Raw genomic sequence first — 16,253 nt, 5'->3', positions numbered from 1 at the left:
ATCGCTACAAGAAACTCATTTTTTAATTAGTTAATTAAACTGTGATATAATGTAGTGGGAACATTGTTGACTTGTAGTGGCATCACTGTATTTTTGTTTTCTTTAGCGCTATTTCAAAAAAAATTATTGCAGAACAATATTCTTAGTTGATTTTTAATTACAGAATAATCATATTCTTGAAAACTGTGCGAGAATGATTTTTAAGTGCCAATCATAAATTTTTGGATAAATTTGTCAAAATTTTAGTCGTAGAAAAAGTATACTCTGGAACTCATTTAGAATGGCATATTCCGTCACTTATTGTCTGCTTATTTAGGTTTGTGGAAAGGAAAAATAAGAAAGATGTTGAATAATATTAACTTTATTGATTTTAAATTATCTTAAACATCAACATTTTTATAATATGTCAAGATTAAAATGTCTATTCTACTCCTTAAATTTAAAATTAGTAGTCTACGTAATTAAGTATGTAATGTAAAAATAAAGGATAAAAAAGTCTATAGCCTAATTAAAAAAATAAGATATTCTCAATATGAAAAAAATAAGCTATTATGCACTTTACAAGTGCTGATAAGTTATTGCATCAGCATCAAGTTACAATAGCTTACTTTTTGAATGGACCTTTGCAACCCTGCTTGTAAAACAGCAATTTCGACATCGAAAAAATGTACATATAAACACAGGTCGAATATCCTCCCAAAAGGTCCGCGTATATTAGGTAAATAGAAAGTGCCTGTGGCCACTCTAGCTTAAAATTTGTAATAAAGAAATCAGAAAAAACTCTTAAAGGAGCATCGACATAGTATTGGACAGCTGAAAAACTAAAAAACTTTCCATGCATGTTTCTCCTAACCCTCATAGGTAAAAGGTAAAAACAACACATATGTCCACTATGTTTTCTACTCACTTTAAAAGTTTTTCAGTTATTCTCACGAAATTTTATTACGCCACCATGAAAACAAGACCAGTGGCGACTCGAACGCTGTGAAAGTGAAAACCGGAGCGAACAAATTGAAAAATATTATAAGAAATGGAAACGGTGCGAAAACGTCAAATTTCGAATGAATTCCGAAACGATGCCGAGACATCCTCGGTCTAGATTTGTACTTTTGAAACAGACGTGAAGAAATTTCGGGGAAGACGATTGAAACAACGGAAGGAAGGAGAAAGGAAGCGAGGATAGGGTTGATATAATCAGCTGCACAAAAGTACAACTTTACCTGACACCCTCAGCTCGGGAATTTCGAGTAGAAGGTGTAGATAAGATCGTAGTTTTTAAATTGGCAATGCTGGATGTCGCGACGAGACCATTCGCCAATCGAACTCAAGTACTGGAATTCTTCAGCCGTGTCCTTAGTCGGCGACGCCTAGAAACAACAAATCAAATCACTCGCAAAGTGACATGTGACACGCAACTCGTACCTGATTGGCGAACACAGTCACTGTGAATTTACCCGGCAAGAATGTTTCCAACACTTTGCTGATTATCTCCCTGTAGGAACTACAAGGGACATTAGTTTCGAAACTGACGTATGAAAATTCTGGCTCGGGGGTGATATGGATCGTCATATAACATCCCTAGGACAAAAACAGTTCAAGATTAGTTGAGATGTAGGCGGGTAAAAGTTACTTACGTCTGACATTTCCGCGGTTATCTGATAGACATGTAAACAAAGAAACAAATAACAATTTTTGATCTAGATTTGCAACTAAATTTATGACGAGTCAAGAAGGGGGCAAAAAAATCCAACTCACATTTTTCGTAACGCCATTCATCGAGTAGCCACACGGTTCGAAAAGAAAATCATCGATAATCATGTTAGGAATGATTTTATCGATTCCGGATCTCTGTAATAAAAAAAATTAACCAAAATCCTTTTCTTTCATGTTAATCCCACCTTTGTGGCTTCAGTCGCATTCAAAGACTCTTCTTTAGAGAAAATACTCATAATTTCGGGATCCAAATCAGTCATGAGAATTTCCAAAGTCTGATCAGGCTCCTCCTTTAGGGCCGGAAGGGGCTGATGTGGGGTCCTCCTCGGAAACGGATTCAAAGTATACAAGTACCAACAATCCTTATTAACAGCTCCCATACAATACGCCACCCCGTCCGGAAACAACGAATCCAAAAGCGCAACTTCCTGATCGAAATGTTTATGTGGAGTTACTTGAAGTTCGGGTCTTTTGTAATTTTTCCTCGAGTAGAAGAGGTCTTCGACTTCGGTAAATCCAGCGTATTGTTCGGCCAGTAGTAGAAGAGGTTCCAGACATAAAAGCGGCGTCGTCGTACCGCAAGTTTTCAAAATAAAACGACGTTTGGAAATAAACATCGAACTTTCGCTGCAATAAAACAAATCATTGATGAAGGCGTCCAAATTTGTTAATTTTTGATAAATTCCTCATGTTGCGCAACAAAATGGTGGTGAGATATTTATGTAACAGGGGGTGAGTCCGTCAAAAATCAACGCGTTCTAGAGAGAAGGGTAGAAAGATCGATTCTGCAAGGGCAAGGTCGTTGTGATACGCCGCGACGATGACGACGCACATGATTTGAGATAATTTCGACAAAAACTTCCAAACATTAAGTATTTGACATTAAGGAAAACTTTCCGTAACTAACTTACTTTACTTTACTTCCTCTAAAAACAATATTTGCTCATATTTGAGTTATTTCTGATCTTTATACGAAATTATCAAGGCGAATCTTATCAAATTTGGGATGAGACGGCAACGGGCCGTGGTAAAGGTCAGTCTTCAATGATAAAGAAAGATAGGCTGACCCTCACTTGGTTTTCATTTTTACTTATTATGAAATAGAAGTATTTTGTTGACGTAAAATCGCTTAAAATTTTGCTTTTTTATTAATAAAACCCAAAATAAGAATTAAAAAAATATATACAAAAAAGAAGGGTACCTTAGGCAACAGAAATTACAATTTGATTTTTTTTTCATCCATAATTCAAAATCTATAAAATCCAACAACAAAAAACTCATTAAAAATTTACAACTAATTCAACACTTACGTATCAGACATAATATTTTTATAGTTGTATTATTTTCTTTCTTCATAAAAAAATAAAAGCAACAATTTAAAATTTAAATCACTTTTTCATTCATAATTAAAAATCTTTAAAGTCAACAAAAAAATGTATCTTAACATATCAAAAATGACATTTTTTTGTAAAAAAGTCTGTTGTCACTTCATCAAAAAAATTAAGTCAACTCCTCATTTTAAATAAAGCTTCTTCTTCAAAAATTTTGATAAGAATATTAATAAAGTAGACCGTAGCAGTTTTGTAAGTTTCTTGGCACCAACTTTTAATTTATACCTACAAAGATTTGCACTAGTTAAATCTCTCTCTACCTGATAGGTATGCATGAAACTAAGTATTACAATTACAAATTTTGATTTACATTTTTTATGTATTTTTTTATTTTATCCAAATTACAGTTCACAATGTCACATAAATTTACGACTTAAGTAAGCAGGCCGTAAATAAAAATAATTTTCAAAGTTAAAATGTAAAAGTGCGTAGTTCAAAATATAAAAATGATGATTTCGTAAAGAATTATTTTAAGTAAATCTTCGTCGATCAGTACAAAAAGTAGAAGTTTACTTTTTGGATTTTTGTCTTTGTTTAACAAAAAAATATGGAATGTACGTTACCAATGTCTAGTTAGTGCATTAAATATCGACGATTTTGAGTAATTAATTGAGATCACGATTTCGAGTCTGCGTTCAATAGTTGCCACATGTGGTACAACAATTTTATAGTTAATAATAACTACGAAAAATTTTGTGAAAATTAAATTAATGAATAAAGGAACAGAGTTTGTTGACCTCTCATTTTTGGATGATTTCACTCCAGTAATTGCATAAAATTAAGCTCGTAATAATACCAATTTAAATAACTGCATCAAAAAAAGAACAAAGTATAGTGTAAAACACCGCAAAATTGTTGTTTATTAAGTGAAGAAAGTGATTTTCTTCCTTCGAACTTAACTGTTTTTTTTTTTTTCATACGAAATTTTACATCTCAGAAAGCTGAAATTAGTGAAAATTTTTTTAAAGGATAACAAAATAATTATAAATTATTTTTTGGTCTCAACTATATTAAACCTGTTGCTCCATTTGTTATTTATACCAAACAAGAGCCAATTATTAAAAATTTATGTCTAGAATAAAATCGTTGTGACCTATTTGAATTTCAATTATTTTTACTCGGCGCCGAAGTTAATAAAATTAAATCACAGCAGCTTCAAGGAATATTAAGGTTTATGTATGTTGAGTTGCATATCATATTTTTTCAATTGTATTGCAAATAAATGACCTACTTTTAATTCGTTAAACCGCAAATCAAAGAGTATAAATTTTGCTATTTTATGTTAGTCACATTTAAAATTACTGAGTGATTATTAATACCATGGAATTGATTAAATTCTGCGATTTTGCTAAATTCCGCACATTATTTTCTTTTCGAAGAAAATCACAAATGATAAAGAAGTTCAAATGCCAGACAAGTGAGTATTTTTTTATCCGTTTACAAATTAAGAAGGAAGAAATAAAGCATACATGTCTTGACCTGCATTTATTTGTGACCACAGAAGCAAGTATCCTATTGTTTATATTTTCACAAATTTGTTATTACATTCTTTGCAATTCGACTCACTACTGACTGTTCATTTTTGTTACCAACTGGATGGAAAAAAATGAAAGTTTTCCGCAATATCAACTGGAATAATCTAGAAACAATCGCATCTGCTTATCTCCACATACAAGAGTTAAATTAATTAACTAATTAATTAATAACCCTCTTGTTAAGTTTGATACACAACAGTGTTAAATAACAGTAAAAAAATCCGGATACGTTATTAAAGTGAAGTGAAGGGACCAAAAATAGTGTTAAATTCGTGTCACCAAAAACTTGAACCGGGAAAGAATTTAAATATAGTTCAGAAATCTATTAATAGACTTGTTATCTAGTAAAACTCCTGATTCAACAAATACTTTTATCTTTGTCTTTTTTTTATAGTATACGAGAACACGGTTTTAAAAATAAAATTCAATGAATAAATTATCGTGTCATTAATTAAATAATCAAAGCGAGTTTAAAGGTCGCAAGATTAACAACCTCTTAATCGCAGTGAAGTGATCGACTGCCCTCTGCCAAAATGGCACTCCAAAAAATGTATAAAGCCGGCTCTGTATTAATTAGTGAAAATTTATACATATTGCAGGACCCTGAACTTAAATTTATTTATAGAACCTTGACTTTTTTATATAGAAATTCGGTCATACATTTTAATAAAAAATTTAAAAAAATTCTTGGCTTATTGCCAACATTATAAATAGAAAATCACCTAAATCTGCATAATCCCTGTGACAATAAACAAATTATTACAAGGCCACGGCCGCAACCGATTTTCCGAAAGAAAAACAAACTCACCTGAGCACGTAGGCATCCACTTGTTCGTTTTTCATAAAACTGATGATTTCGCACCTCACAATTTTCAAAAGCGACTCGAGTTTCGCCCTGTAATCAGAACAGAAACCCAGAGTAAAAAATGAGTCAAAATTGTGTGTAAATTGCAACCTAGCCGGCTTTTCCGGGTTCGAAATAAATTAAAACAGCTGATGGCGCGATTAGATCATGCCGTGCATTTTTACGGTGGCCACAAAAAATCGATCTCGGTCGGACGGTGCCGTCACAGTCTAAACCGGTCCCGGGACAAATCTCTGAAACAAACCTTGGTATTTTTCGCAAATCGGGCGTCTTGTTGTTGCTGTTGCTCGTCGTAAACCAAATCTCGAGGAGTTTCTCAACTCCTTCGAAGTATTGAACACTGTCACTCATTATTATGCCGGGACGTCCGGTCGCTTGTTTCGCTCGAATTCTAATGAAGATAAAAATTCAATTCGGGCTGCCGATGCCGGTGTACCAAATTGCGCGCGCATTTGTCAACAATGAATTTCCTAGACGATGCGGATTCGGCCACGCGACCTTCACACAACAAATCAAATTCAAAACGAAGAGATTTTGTATTTTTCTGTGGGATTCACCAAAATAAAATGACAAATGTCACTTCTTGTCAGAATTCAAAAATTACAGGGGAAACTGGCCTCGTCATGTTGGCAACCAACAAACGTAAAAAATTCAAATAATAAGGTAAAAAACCAAAATTTTATTTCAAAAATTGCACAAAAACCTGACTTAAAGTCTGTAACAAGCTGAAAACATTAATACGTAGTACAAAATAGATAAAATTAAGTATCAAGATGTAAAAAGCCCCAAACCCCTAAATCGTAAATTGTCGTTTAAAACGGTGGGACGTATCCTCCAAATGTCTTTTCCAATTCTTTAGCTACTGCAATAGCTAAATGGTCCTGGAATGGCGCTGCGACTACTTGCAGACCTAAAGGCAGTCCTTCCTGGCCTAGCCCCAGAGGAACTTGGGTGACTGGAAATTTAAGGACATTCCAAATTCCAAACAAATTTAAGTTCCAAGGTCTCAAAACTGCTGTATAATGGTAGCTAGCCGGGAACGGGGCTGAAGGGTATATTAGTACCCCATTAGTGCCCAAAATTGACTGAAAAACAACCAAATTAATTCAAAGTAATAAAAAATGAGTAAAGTACCGTTAATTTTTTATGAAGCGCATCAGTGGTTTCTTTCGCCCATTCGGCATTCTCAGAGGGGAGAAGGCCATTAATTAAGTTTAGCATAACAGCAATGTTATAATCACTTATCCTAATACAAAATTTCAATAATTCTATCACACTATTAATTTCAGTTTCTCTATTGCCCAAATCACGGTTAAAATTAGAGACTGATGGCTCCTGTGTCATCCAATACCGCCAAAGTTTTCCCCCATATTTCAATTCCTGCATATTCACCATTTCAGGTTTTTCAGGCAAAATCTGGGCAAAGTGTCTTATCACTTTCAACATTGCTTTATTCATTTCTTCCCTTATAGGACTTACAAAAGGATCTTTAGGGTCAGTAACATAATAAACCCTGATTTTTGTCACATCTACATCTTCGTCTAATTTTAATTTACTCGCATTTTCGCCTATTAAAACTTTCAAAAGCGGGATGAGATCTTCACTGTACTTGGTCATAGGTCCAACTACAACCATAGTATTTTTCTCTTTGCCTGTTCTAAACGTGAGTCCCTGGGTTGAGATCAACCCTGAGGTGGGTTTATGTGCGAAAATCCCACACATAAATGCAGGAATACGCAGTGAGCCCCCAATGTCTGTCCCAATGCCAATTGGAGACCCACACGCTGCGATAATACTCGATTCGCCCCCAGAAGACCCCCCCACGTTTCGTGTCGTGTTGTAAGGATTGTTGGTAACCCCATAAACGGGGTTGAAAGTTTCTTGCCACAGATTCAACTGGGGCACGTTTGTGACCGCGATAAGTATTCCTCCGGCGTTTTTCATGTCTTGCACAATTTGTGCATCAAATTCAGCCTTCTGGAACTTACGATTGAGCAAGCCAAACGTGCTGGAAAGACCTTTGCAAGCTGTTGTTTCCTTTGTAGTAAAAGGTATCCCTGAAATAATTGCATCAAACTGGTTTGACCACTTTTTATTTTGCGACTCACCAAGAAATGGCTTTTTGTCAAAATCTTTGTCTGTTATTTTCCCATCGGCGATGTCTTTATCTAGGTTTTGGGCGTCTTCTATTGCTTCGTCAAAACGTTCGTCCACAACAGAGTTTAGGAGTTTGTTAACTTGGTGGATTCTGTCAATGAAAGCCTTGACGACTTCCTCGGCTTTCAACTCTCGTTTGCGAATTTTGCGTGCCAGAGTTGTGGCACTTTCCAATACGATTTTATTCGAGGGCTTCTCTACACGTTCAACACGGGAGTTGTAGAACAATCCAAAGATTTTGTCAATCAGGAGATCAATGTAATATCTTATAAACGAGATCATGATTATTGCAAGTACTCGCAACTGCCTACACACGTTATTACGTCGGCTTTTACCACGTTTAAGCTCCTACAACAATAAATATTTGTAATTTTCCACTTGATACACCTACAAAGTCACCTTATCTAATTTCACTTGGGCCATCTTAACTTATTTAAAATATAAAGTAACTATCCTTCAAACACTACATAAACACTTATACTTTATTTCTCAATACGTAACATATACATAATTCATATTATTTTTTGAATATTCAGCACTTTCGTGCCAAAACAAAAAGCACGGAACACGGAATGTTTTGACATTTGTCAAACGTGGGGCGCATGCGCTTGCTACTTTCTAATGTCATTCATATGTCATCTTCCAAAAAGTAAGGTTAGATCGATTAAATAATTTCGGTACAAATTTCAAGTTATTACGAAATAGTCGTACTAATTATTGCATAGTTTGTATTTTTTAGCCAATTCCTTGATAAACAAGAATGGGAAACGTGAGTGAAAAAGTTGAAGCGGCTTCTACGCAACAAACGGGGACTAAAGAAGAACCAAAAAAACTGAAACCATGCTGTGCATGTCCCGAAACGAAAAAGGTGCGAGACGCTTGGTAATTACAATTTATTACAAATTGGCCACAAACTGAGTTGTCTGTTTCAGCATTATTGAAAATGGGGAGGAGAATTGCAAACATTTAATAGAGGCACACAAGGAGTGCATGAGAAAGGCCGGATTTAATATTTAAGATTGTAGTTTTGTGTAAATAGTCATAATTCTCCTGTTAGTGTGATATTAAGTTATTTGATGTTAATAAAAAAGCGTTAGGTACTTACTTGTTTTACCTACTTGAAGAAATATTATTTTGACCAAACGGGAGTAGATAGCTATAGTTGTTATTAATCTGCTAAAAAGATGACTTGTGAATTAATGAGAAAAAGCGTAATTGGGTGGATTGTATGACCTTTTATTTATTTTTGATTAGATAATAGCTTCATGTTTCATGTGCGCAATAATGATCATAAAGTAATTTCCAATCAACCTTGAAAAGCTACAATAGAAATTATAAATTAGTGACTTGACAATTATTGATTCACACTTAAAATAGCTCAAATAACGTTGCCATTTAACTTAATTATTGTAAAACTTTTGAAATAAAGCATAGATTTTTAGAAGAGGTCAGGATGGTATTTTTTTAATTTTAATAATACAGAATGTGTCATATCATAAGCAGGAAAAATGCTAAATACCTAGTTATGGGCATTTACCTCCGGGGCGCAGTTCTGAAAAACTCTGTTATAAATTAATATGTTATATTAATTATTACTTATTATCAAAAGTAATTAAAAAACAATGGAATTAATCACATTGTAATAAAACTGGACAAAATAATTGTTATGGCAAAAACAAATTCAATATAAAATCCATAGTTTTAAGAGGGCGGAATCAAAGCATGTCCTTGAAGTAGTTTGTTAAAAATTTCCTGACGCTGCGGTTGACTAAAACACTAGTAGATGGCAGTAAAACGGCACGAAGAGGGTACTTTGTACCTATTGGTTATTTTCTATTGCCCTTAAATTCAATTCGGCTTTATTAAAAAAAAAATTACTTACCTACTTAGATAAATTTTAAAGTTAAATTTCATAGGTAGGTATTTGTCTTATAATACTTTCAGTTACATAATGCGATTTCAGTTACGATGCATCTCAAAAAACAAATTTCATTCCGTCTTTGATCCAATTTAAATTAGAATTTGCAAGTTGTATCCAAGTTATCATCTTATGCAACTCTGACATCAGCGCAGAGAACGATAATTAATGCCATTCGGTTCTCGCGAAATAATAGAGAAATTAAAGAAATGTTTTCGGTGTAAACCCAATACAAAATGTATGAAAGAATGAAACATTAAAGGTAGGCAAACAGTTTTTTTATAAATCATAAATTGCTTGTCAAAGCATTGTCAGAGCAACATAAGATAACTTGGATTACAAATGCAAATCTTAATTAAAAGTAGATCAAACCGTAAATGAAATTTGTCTTTTGGGTTGCATCTCTAGATCGTCACGCTCATTATCTTATCTGAATTGCCCTGTATAATTTAATAATTAGAAATAAAATAAATATATTATTATCATTTACTAACAAGAAAGATTTATTATTGATAGTGCTGCTTTGCTGATTTGATTATATTATATAGTATTATATAATATTATATAGTATATTATACATATAGGTACTATCCACTTTTTATACCTATTTATTTACGCTTTATTTGCACATCTGTTTTATTGCTTTAAACCCCTGATTAAGTTTTATCTCGTGTAGGTAAAAAGTTGATATCTCTGTACAAAACATCGGTGCTAAAAATGATAGGTATTTTTCTGGTTCCTAAAATACAGAGTGTTTCACACAACTTTACGAGGCTTGCACTTAAATATACAAAAGTCACAAAACACTAGATAAAAAAATACACATTTAATTATTTAATTTTTGGAAACCCATGGCAGTAGTTGTCAAACTAATTATAAACTGAGTTTTTCAGAAACAATTATCATTTGTTGTATCAAGAGATGGCATGAATATGATTCTAGTTTATCTATCTTAATCACTAACTAACTAAAAACGTAATTTTGAAAGGCTGAACATACTAGAGAAGATTATCCAATTTAAAAAAAATATATATGTAAAACACCCTCTATGTACCCATATTATGTAATTACAAAATATACAGAATAATTATTACATTTAACAAAATCATTGAATGAGTAGGTTATACAAGCATAAGTGTACAAAATCAAACATTTGTAAGTTTAAATTTATTATTTTGGGAAAACAAATAAACAATTACACTAGTTTACACCATTTTTGCTCATCAAATGAAAACCCTTTTTTTAACTAATTTTGTGATGCTGATTTTGGGTTTAGGACTCAAATACTTATCAAATCAAATATGACCCTTTGATGACAGCTTTTTATCCATTTCTCCCATAATAAACTAACAATAGTCGCCCAACATATTTTCATTCGAGTACTCTTGGTATCTGCGCTCTAAATCATCAAATCCATCAGGATTTGATTTATTTAATGTAACTCCACAAAAGTTGGAACCCGGTATACGTATTTATCTTGATTACCGATGGAACAGCTAAAATAATACAGATATGCAAACTATAATGCTTCTTTTATTATGTAACAACTTTTATCTAGGCATATTTTACAACTTCATGAAACCATTTTTTAAATTTATAAACAAAATACACCGTGGAATCCAAAAGGTATCGTTCAGAAGACATGATCGATGACCTTTCTGTAATTAACTTCTCTAGCCTCTAGCGAATATTTAATTGAATTCTAAGCTAAACTTGAGACCAAATGAGGAGGAGAAAAATATAGTTCTCCATTTACATATTTCACCAACTTTTCCATCCTCAAGTGACACAAAACTTGACGGATTGCACAACTTCTTCCCTAGAAGCATCAATTCGTCGCGAATAACAATAGCAATGGAATAATCTCAAAACCTGGATGTGATGGTGAAATATGGTTTTCAGATCTCGTATTGATTAAAACAGTTTAGTTTCATTAATTTAGTAAGTCGATTTCTTAAATTTGTAAACTAGTGTTATTAAAAAAAACACCTCAAAATAAAATTGAACGTTTTGTAAAAATCGCAAAAAACAACAATAATATCAGTACTTATAATTTTAATTAAAGCAGTCAATTGTTTAAGATTTTTGGAATAAAACCATACATTGAATACCTTTAGTCTTTTGTTATGGACCGTATCAGAAATAAATTATGCGTCGGAATCTCCAACAGATGCAGGTAGTTCAAAGGTTCGTAATAAATCACTACAGTCTACTGGAAATTTCTGAAATTTTTTAGTCGCGTTTCTGACTCTAGAAAGTGCTTTGTTTCAGTCTGGGAATGTTGTAATTGTATTTTTACGTATAAATTACAAAATGCATTTCCTAAATTTTGCAAAATAAGAAAATAAACTTCTAATTAAATTGTACCAAAAATAGTGATACAACAAGAAAAGAGTGAAAAATTGTTTAAATACTTGAACCACTCTAATGTCATCATTTGTTAAAATATTTCCAGAAAGTAAACATAGGCTCATTCCAAAAATATTTAGCCATTTCATAAATTCGGGTTGTTGAACTAAAAATCTTAATTATTAATCTTAATTATAAATCTTAATCTTTAATTAGCAGTCAAAGGGTTGAATTAATTTAAATAAACAATTGATGTCTCGTTGCCACTTGACACTTGTGATCCTTCTCACAATTTTATTACACACAGTATTACACACACACAGTTATTTTAAACGTGTTTTATACTCAACGAATCATTTCGATTTTTTCCCATATAAACTTTTTTTTCACGCGGAAATTTTCAAAGTAGGTATTCCGCCGTAGAAAAGATGACATCACGTATCAATAAATTTTCTTAAGAGTGTTGTAATATTTTGATTACTATGAATTTCGTGTAACAAATTTGATGGCTATCAAAACACGTAATGGTTTGCATATCTGGCGTGTCTGTGACACCGAAAAGCGATTATCAAAGAGAATGCACACAAATGGACTTATAGTTACTGGAACTTTCAATTTTGTCTCTGGTAGGGTCAACAGTTCACTCACATACCAGAGAATATTCGATAATACAAAAGCAAGTTTTCTTAAAGACGAAATATAATAAGAAAAAAGTCAGTTTTATTTTGTTTTCATTCCGAGTGATTTATTGATTAAACACTATTCGAAATGTGGGAAAATGGTGAAAAGTGTGACGTCAATCGCTCCACTTGTAATGTAATTGGTGTGATGGTAACGCTAACATCCTTTGATCTCGAGGAATAAAAAAACTCTTGTCCATTTCGACATAATTTATGCCTAGCATCGATGGATATTTAGATTGGTGCGAGTAAATCTCAGTGATTAGGCGCATGAGAAAAACATTTCAGTCAGTGAGTCCGATAAAAATCGCATATAAGAGCGCTGCAGGGGTCGTATCTGGCTCTTCATTATGATTTTTTTTACCTTTTTGGCGATCAAAGCAGCGCCTGTTTGTTTAAAAACTTCCACGAGGTGTTGTCGGTGTTCTACCGCTTGATATATGCCCTCTTTGTGAACCGCCGAATTAAATGCGTAACGCGATCCGTTTACCAAAAATTTCCCAACAAAAGACCGTTTCGTAAAATAAACAGAAATGCACGCTCGCTTTAGACCTGGGGCTCAATTAAAAAGGTACCGCCGCTTTGGGCCGTCCCGCGGCTTGTTTAGACAAGCCTATAACTACCATACATCAAGCTAGAGTCGGGCTTATAAAAAAACTAACTTTGATCATGATTTATAAAACAAATATACAGTCGACAATTTGCATACTTCTCGGTTATAATAAGGTAAGAGAAAACCCGCCTCCCATCTTATACCTGCAGCAATACACAAATAAATAACGAGATAAGTTGAAAACTCGTTAACTTCGGTGTTATTATTCTTTGTTGACATACAAATTATATGTTACAGAACGGACACTCCCCTTTCAGCCGTAGGATATCGACCCCGCTCGGCCCCGCTAAATGCTCTTCCATCTGACGGACCACACAGCATTTTTATATTATGACCGACTGGAAAGGCACTTCAGGAGCCAACGATTCTTCTCAAGAACACTTCATTAACTTCGACTTTGCAAAGACTAGCTTGGATGAACAACATGATGAATGCCACCACCAGAACAGAAAATTGATATTCCCAACATAGCTCTCAGAGTAAATTAAATGTTGTATCTGTAGTTGTACTTATTTTTTCTAAATAAAAAAAAAATTTTGTTACAGTTTGCTTCAGTTTTTAATATGTAGGTAAAGTGAGAAAGAATGTAAATGTTGACACTGAATTCTAAAAAATGTAATAAATTTTCTCACCAGTCACCAAAAAGAAGTAATAACTAGAAGTATATCAGAATTTCAACAACCAAATTATCACCCAAAATGTAAATTCGCAAAATTAACTTTTTTTCAAAAATTTTTTTTATACAGGACAATTCTAAAGTGTCGGATCAACTCTCGAATGGTGATAGAACACTTTCAGATAAGCATAAAAATTAATGCAGATTTTTTTTCAAGCTTTGGCCTCTGAGAAAAAACAGAACTGGCAATTTCCATATTATCATGGAGAGACCTTAGCTTTTTTGATTTAATTTATTGTTCAATTTGCTAGTTTGTTAAATTTTTTGCGCACCATAAGATACAAATTTGTAATTTTTTTCCAACAGGTATCTGTTGCAAAACGTGCCGTTTGCGCTAACTAAATTTAAGAATAATAATCTGAACTGCCAAAAACTTAACTCCAAGATCTAACGTTTGAAGAGCTATATTTCGTAAAAATAGCTCAAACAGTTTTTTGTCATGCAAACTTTTATCCCAGTTGGATGTCCTTCATCACCAGTGATGGGCCGAGACTTTTGAATCATCCTGTAAGTATAGAGAAACCAACCTTATAATTATGTGAAATAACCTTGAAAATCTTAACAATATGGGCATTGCAAATATTTTCATTCTTTAAATATAATTTAAATAACAATAAATTTAAATTTAATTCTTTAGAAATAATGTTTAGAGTTGTGGTTACCGTAAAAAAAACATTAGTAAATGAAACACAAAAACTAACTGTGAGTTGAATGAAAACAAGTAAGTACAAAATTCAAAGTCAAAGCTTTGCTACAAATTATTCCACAAAGTGAAATTGAAAATAAACTTTTCTTTCTAAATGCTCACTTTGACGTAAATTACGTAAGGGACACAATTAAAATTAGACATAGATATTATAAAGATATTGCAGCCTGGTTTAGGTACCTACACAAGTGTAATTAAATTTTATGTTTTCTAAACATAAGTGGAGGTAACCCAAATTTAAATTTGAAATTTATTTTTAACAATTTTACCTCTTTTGTAGGTAATTCACGAATGCAATAGGTACGTAGTTACATAATCAATTAGGTTATAAGGTTATAAGGTTGATATGTAGCAAATAACAGACAAGATTTTATTATCAATTGCGTCTGTTATTTGAGTATCGGCCGTGTTTTCAGTACTTTTCGTGATACCTACTAAAAGATTTATAAGGCAAAATTATTCAATATCATAAAATCATAATGTCAAATAATGTCAAACTTGGGGCAACATACCTAACAACGTTAAGTTTTAACGGCCTAGGCTGTTATTGTTGCCATAACAAACATGGAGAGAGTACGGATATGATCAAATAACAAACAAGTATTACATTAAAAAATTTTAAACATATTGCCACAAAAATATAATACGTGTGTAAATGAAAAGGTTTGTACATTATTAATTAAGAGAAAGAAAATTATTATGATAGTCTACATCTTTGAACGTCAAATGAACTGCCAGTTCATTTTTTGGTTAAGTTTCAAACTCCCAATAATTTACCAATTTACTAATTTATTAGTAAATTAGACGATTTTTTTGCTTCATTACAGACAATACTTTTTTTAGAAAATCTAAAGACTTGAAATGAACACAAAATTATTTCCTGCATGCCTTGACTAAACGTTTCACTGTTCCAGATAATTTGGTACAGCTGTAAAACATAATTTTAAAAGTCTGGTCATTTTTTAATCACTTCTCATACGTCAAAAGTATTCTTTTTTTCTCTTGTGTTTCTTATTTAAATTAGTTTTATTACAAGCATAGCATAGGTACTCCTTGCGATTTTCTGCTTAATGCGAATCATCAAGTCAAAAAACAATTCAATTTGCATTTTGGATAAGTAAGTTTTCTTTTTTAATAAAACTTTGAAAATTTTGTTGTCCTAAGGCATAAAGTATCTAGTTTCCAGTCAAATAACTGCATTTAAATTCTAAACAATTCTCTTATTAATAATTCTGTAATGAAACTATGTGGGTAAAATACCTACTGGACACACTGAAACAGTAAAAGCATGTTCATCTTTACATTCGAATTTTATGTAAACTATTACTTTCATTACGGAAAACATAGACACGTTATCAAACATGTACATACAAGGCAAAAAAAAGTATAGAAGCAAGTGTTTTTTAAATACATTTGTCTTCAGAAAATTATAATTGATAAAAATTTAAGTAGGTATGTACTTCTTGAGTCATGGGATTTTGTTAAAATTGAAACTTATTAAAAATATTTTTCGATAAAAATTAAATAATGTGTAGATACACTCTATTTTTTTATTTGCTGATGGGGGTAGTGTGAATCAAGAACACAGGACGTGACCTTCGTCTGTTTTTCAGATTTCACTGCTTCGGACATTTTGGTACTAAAGTAAAA

General features: G+C 32.6%; 3 protein-coding genes across 8 annotated transcripts; 1 reads left to right on the top strand and 2 right to left on the bottom strand.

The window, feature by feature from the left end:
* Positions 1-345: 345 nt before the first annotated feature.
* On the bottom strand, positions 346-6,030 carry LOC123016392 (S-adenosylmethionine decarboxylase proenzyme). 2 transcript variants are annotated; one of them, XM_044416759.1, is made up of 7 exons: positions 5,749-6,030; positions 5,448-5,534; positions 1,899-2,340; positions 1,756-1,848; positions 1,635-1,655; positions 1,423-1,578; positions 346-1,367 (listed from the first exon to the last, which is right to left on the bottom strand). In XM_044416759.1, the coding sequence occupies exons 1-7, from the start codon at positions 5,853-5,855 to the stop codon at positions 1,230-1,232; spliced, it is 1,044 nt and encodes a 347-aa protein (XP_044272694.1). In that variant the 5' UTR covers positions 5,856-6,030; the 3' UTR covers positions 346-1,229. The 2 variants fall into 2 exon arrangements, with proteins under 2 accessions (XP_044272694.1, XP_044272695.1); XM_044416760.1 differs by lacking the exon at positions 1,635-1,655 and having other exon boundaries at positions 5,749-6,029.
* Positions 6,031-6,163: 133 nt separating this feature from the next.
* On the bottom strand, positions 6,164-8,898 carry LOC123016205 (fatty-acid amide hydrolase 2). 2 transcript variants are annotated; one of them, XM_044416447.1, is made up of 4 exons: positions 8,767-8,898; positions 7,613-8,009; positions 6,639-7,561; positions 6,164-6,589 (listed from the first exon to the last, which is right to left on the bottom strand). In XM_044416447.1, exons 2-4 carry the CDS (start codon positions 7,941-7,943, stop codon positions 6,317-6,319), a joined length of 1,527 nt encoding a protein of 508 aa, XP_044272382.1. In that variant the 5' UTR covers positions 7,944-8,009; positions 8,767-8,898; the 3' UTR covers positions 6,164-6,316. The 2 variants fall into 2 exon arrangements, with proteins under 2 accessions (XP_044272382.1, XP_044272380.1); XM_044416445.1 differs by lacking the exon at positions 8,767-8,898 and adding an exon at positions 8,061-8,388.
* On the top strand, positions 8,255-8,761 carry LOC123016206 (cytochrome c oxidase copper chaperone). Of its 4 annotated transcripts, none has more exons than XM_044416448.1 (3): positions 8,255-8,338; positions 8,387-8,543; positions 8,594-8,761. In XM_044416448.1, the coding sequence occupies exons 2-3, from the start codon at positions 8,422-8,424 to the stop codon at positions 8,676-8,678; spliced, it is 207 nt and encodes a 68-aa protein (XP_044272383.1). In that variant the 5' UTR covers positions 8,255-8,338; positions 8,387-8,421; the 3' UTR covers positions 8,679-8,761. The 4 variants fall into 4 exon arrangements, with proteins under 4 accessions (XP_044272383.1, XP_044272384.1, XP_044272386.1 ...); XM_044416449.1 differs by having other exon boundaries at positions 8,259-8,310; XM_044416451.1 differs by having other exon boundaries at positions 8,274-8,338; positions 8,401-8,543.
* Positions 8,899-16,253: the final 7,355 nt, after the last annotated feature.

The sequence above is a fragment of the Tribolium madens genome, unplaced genomic scaffold, assembly GCF_015345945.1.
Source record: "Tribolium madens isolate multiple individuals breed KSU strain unplaced genomic scaffold, Tmad_KSU_1.1 Scaffold_1;HRSCAF=32;Tcas5.2_LG8, whole genome shotgun sequence".
NCBI lineage: Eukaryota > Metazoa > Arthropoda > Insecta > Coleoptera > Tenebrionidae > Tribolium > Tribolium madens.
Note: the sequence above shows the minus strand (reverse complement) of the source record. Positions and strands in the feature narration are given on the sequence as shown.

Bases quoted from the DNA above. Each gene is read 5' to 3' on its own strand.
- LOC123016206 (XM_044416448.1), top strand. From the start codon at position 8,422: ATGGGAAACGTGAGTGAAAAAGTTGAAGCGGCTTCTACGCAACAAACG. The intron at 8,544-8,593 runs GTAATTACAATT...TGTCTGTTTCAG, and splicing joins AAAAAGGTGCGAGACGCTTG to CATTATTGAAAATGGGGAGG.
- LOC123016205 (XM_044416445.1), bottom strand. From the start codon at position 8,084: ATGGCCCAAGTGAAATTAGATAAG. The intron at 8,010-8,060 runs GTGACTTTGTAG...TTATTGTTGTAG, and splicing joins CCCAAGTGAAATTAGATAAG to GAGCTTAAACGTGGTAAAAG. The intron at 7,562-7,612 runs GTGAGTCGCAAA...CAATTATTTCAG, and splicing joins TGACAAAAAGCCATTTCTTG to GGATACCTTTTACTACAAAG.
- LOC123016392 (XM_044416759.1), bottom strand. From the start codon at position 5,855: ATGAGTGACAGTGTTCAATACTTCGAAGGAGTTGAGAAACTCCTCGAG. The intron at 2,341-5,447 runs GTGAGTTTGTTT...GTTTTATTGCAG, and splicing joins GTGGATGCCTACGTGCTCAG to CGAAAGTTCGATGTTTATTT. The intron at 1,368-1,422 runs GTACGAGTTGCG...TGTTGTTTCTAG, and splicing joins TGACTGTGTTCGCCAATCAG to GCGTCGCCGACTAAGGACAC.